General features: G+C 39.5%; 1 protein-coding gene across 1 annotated transcript; it reads left to right on the top strand.

Annotated features, from left to right (window-relative positions):
- Window positions 1-3,256: 3,256 nt before the first annotated feature.
- LOC119527419 (overexpressed in colon carcinoma 1 protein-like) lies at window positions 3,257-3,445 on the top strand. The gene has a single exon (XM_037827415.1). The coding sequence runs from the start codon at window positions 3,257-3,259 to the stop codon at window positions 3,443-3,445; it is 189 nt and encodes a 62-aa protein (XP_037683343.1).
- Window positions 3,446-3,880: the final 435 nt, after the last annotated feature.

Below are 3,880 nucleotides of genomic sequence, written 5' to 3'. Positions count from 1 at the left end.
CCATCCAAAGTATACACTCAGTGACACACAGTACCATCATATAGTTGTGCATTCATTACCACAATCAATTTTAGAACATTTCATTACTCCAAGATAAAGAAAAAAATTTTTTAAATATAAAAAAGTTTAAAAACTAAAAAAGAACACCCAAACCATCACATATCCCTTATCCCCCTATTATTTATGTATAATTTTGTCATTATTTTATTACTTATCTGCCCATACACTAGTTAGAGGGAGTGTCAGTCACCAGGTTTTCACTATCACATGGTCAAACAATAAAAGCTATATAGTTATACAAGTATCTTCAAGAATCAAGTCTACTGGATTACTGTTCAACAGATTCAGGTATTTCCTTCTAGCCATTATAATACAATAGAAACTAAAAAGGAATAGCGATATAATTTGTAAGAATTACCTCCAGATTGACCTCTCAAACCTATTTGAGATCTTTCAGCCATTGAAACTTTATATTGTTACATTTCTTTTCCCCCTTTTGATCAAGATGGCATTCTCAATCCCAAGTGCTGGGTCCAGGCTTATCCCCAGGAATCCTGTCCCTTGTTGCCAGGAGACTCACACCCCTGGGTGTCATATCCCATGTTGGGGGGGAGGGTGGTGAGTTTATTTGCAGAGTTGGCTGAGAGAGAGAGGCCACATCTGAGCAACAAAAGAGGTTCTCTGGGGGTGACTCTTAGGCACGGTTACAAGTAGGCTTAGCTTCTCCTTTGCAGTAATAAGTTTCACAGGGGCAAGCCCCAAGATCAAAGCCTTGATTTTAAATTGGGATTCCCTAATGCTTGTGGGAATATCAGGAATTTCCCAGGTGAGGAACTTTACTATTCTCACATTTTTCCCCACTCCCTCAAGGAGTCTTTGCAAATACATTTTAATTTTCTGCCCAAAATATTCTGGGGTGCATTGGGATATCATTTAACCTGTAAAGAATAACAAGATCTCATTCCTCTTTGATACATTGCCTTTGTTACAATTAATGGAAGAATATTACAATGTTATTGTTAACTATAGACCCTAGACTTGATTGTATTTTTCCCCATATTCTACCTCATTTCAGCACCTTGCAATGTTGACATTCACTTGTTCTGCTTCCTGTAAAAGCTTTCTTATATTTTCTACATTTAATCACCATCATTGTCCACTCTAGTTTTTGCTAAGTTATTCAGTCCCAGTTTTATCTTCTATCTTTCCTTCTGGTGTCATACATGCCCCAGCCTTCCTCTTTCAATCATACCCACAGTCAGCTTTGTTCATTATACTTACAATATTGTGTCACCATCACATAGTATTGTGCTATCCATTTCTGGATATTTACAATCAATCCTGTTGAACATTCTATACTACTTCAGCATCAAATGCCCAATCTCTACCCTCTTTTTACCTCCTGATAACCTGTTTTCTTAACTTGAACTTTCAGAGTTTGCTCATTATAGTTAGTTCATATTAGTGAGACTATACAGTATTTGTCCTTTTGTGTCTGCTAATTTCACTCAACACGATGTCCTCAAGGTTCATCCACATAGTTATGTATGTCATGACTTTATTTTGTCTTACGGCTGCATAATATTCCATTGTATGCATATACCACAGTTTATCCACTCATCCATTGATGGACATTTGGGCTATTTCCATCTCTTGGCAATCATAAATAATGATGCTATAAACATCAGTTTACTGATGTCTGTTCACATCCTAGCCTTCTGTTCCTCTGAGTATATACCTAGTAATGGGATTGCTGGATCATACAACAATTCTATACTTAGCTTCCTGAGGAACTGCCAAACTGCCTTCCAGAGCAGTTGCACCATACTAACATTCCCACCAACAGTGAATCAGTGTGCCTCTTTCTCCACATCCTTTCCAGCAATTGTAGTTCTCTGTTTTTTTGATAATGGCCATTCTAGAAGGTGTGAGATGATATTTCATTGTGCTTTTCATATGAATTTCCCTAAAAGATAGTGAAGTTGAGCACTTTTCATGTTTTTGAGCCATTTGTATTTCCTCTTCAGAAAAGTGTCTGTGTCTTTTGCCCATTTTTAAATTGGGTTGTTTGTCTTTCTGTTGTTGAGTTGTAGGATTGCTTTATATATTTGGGATATTAAATCCTTATCTGATATGTGGTTTCCAAATATTGTCTCCCATCGCGGAGGCTGCCTTTTTACTTTCCTGACAGAGTCCTTTGATGCACAAAAGTTTTCAATTTTGAGGACATCCCATTTCTATCTTCTTTCATTGCTGGCACTTTGGGTGTAAGATCTATGAAACCATCTCCTATGACAAGATTTTTAAGATATTTTCCTACATATTCTTCTAAAAGTTTTATGGTCTTAGATGTAATATTTAGGTCTTTGATCCATTTTGAGTTAACTTTCGTAAACAGGTTATTTTTTCAATGTGATTTAATTTCAAAGCATTTTATAAGATACATTGTATAAATCAAGTTCCAAAACTGAGAAGAAAATCTTTGTCAGAGGTTTTAGCCTGTTTTTTTAAATTCAGAAGCTCTATGTTACATTTATGGGAGAATCGCTGAAGCCAGTATACCCTTCCTGGTTGCTGGGTCAGGCTTGAGCAGATATAGAAATCAGTACCGGATACATAGTCATAATAGTAAACATGGGAATCCTGTAAACTAAAGCCACCCTCACCTTGCCCAAGTTCCCAAAGGAGTTCCCTCTGAACTAATCATACTCCTAACTAATGCTTTATAAAGTAGAAACCTTTTTCCATTTGTCTGTTGGCAAATAATAAAGCTTTGGTTCTCTAGTCTCTCTCTTTCTATCCCCACCAACTGTCTTGTTCATCCAAGTAACACAGTACAATAAGGATATATTATAATACTCTGAATTCCTTGAAGTCATGGGTAGCAGTTTCTTAGAACTTACAGAAAACATGGTTGGCTTTTTAAAATTAAAAAAGCAAATACTTATTTATTTTTTCTTTATTTTATTCAATGCTTCTTCATTCTTGTTTTAATAAGGTATTGAAAGCTGCATTAGGACGGGTGGGTCCGGAGGGGTCCCGGAGCCGGCGGGGGCGAGGGGTGCGGGGCGATTTCCGCCCGGGCGGGCGTCCTCCTGCGGCGGGAGGCGGCGAGAAGGGGTGGCACCCGCGCTCCCCCCGCCCCCGGCCCCGGCCTCGCGCTCCGGCCCGCCCGCCCACTTTCTGGGTCTCGGTTCCTGCCCGACAGACCCGCCGCCGTGAGCTCCCGAATGCGGCTTCCCGGGCTGGCGGCGCGATGGGCTGCGGGAACTCCACCGCCACCAGCGCGGGCGCGGGCCGAGGTCCTGCAGGAGCAGCTAAAGGTGTAACAGAAGAATCAATAACAGATGACCAGAGGAGAAACTACGGAGGGGTCTATGTTGGCCTACCATCTGAAGCTGTCGATATAGTGACCATTCAAACAAAGACTGTACGAAAAAATTAGAAAAAAATATATCTTGACTCGGTAATCAAGAGCTTATTCATCAAGATTTAGAAGGAATTTCGCTTTGCAGGACATTGTAATGTGCACAGATATTTCCAAGGAAATTCTAAACAGTCAAGCCTCCCTCCCCCCAAAAAGCAAAAAAGTTTAGGTATATAGTTAAAACCATGGGCACATGTTGAATGTTGGGGTAATAGAAGGGAATTGGTTAGACAGTATATTCATTTATGGAACTTTCCATTGTTGACATTTGAAAGACAAGTTAACAAACTGTCTTGGAGGCTGTGTTTGCCCAGCCTGGTCTGCTCGGCTCCAGCATTGTTTTCTCCTGGCCATTCAACACAGTTCATGGAGATCATGCCTTTTCACTGAATCTTTTTTGATAGTTTTTATATGTAACAAAACCCTTATTCTATTTATAACTTAAGATACTAA

The sequence above is a fragment of the Choloepus didactylus genome, chromosome 1 (assembly GCF_015220235.1).
Source record: "Choloepus didactylus isolate mChoDid1 chromosome 1, mChoDid1.pri, whole genome shotgun sequence".
NCBI lineage: Eukaryota > Metazoa > Chordata > Mammalia > Pilosa > Megalonychidae > Choloepus > Choloepus didactylus.
This window is presented reverse-complemented; position numbering and strand designations above follow the sequence as displayed.

Coding starts and splice junctions, on each gene's coding strand:
- LOC119527419 (XM_037827415.1), top strand. CDS start 3,257: ATGGGCTGCGGGAACTCCACCGCCACCAGCGCGGGCGCGGGCCGAGGT.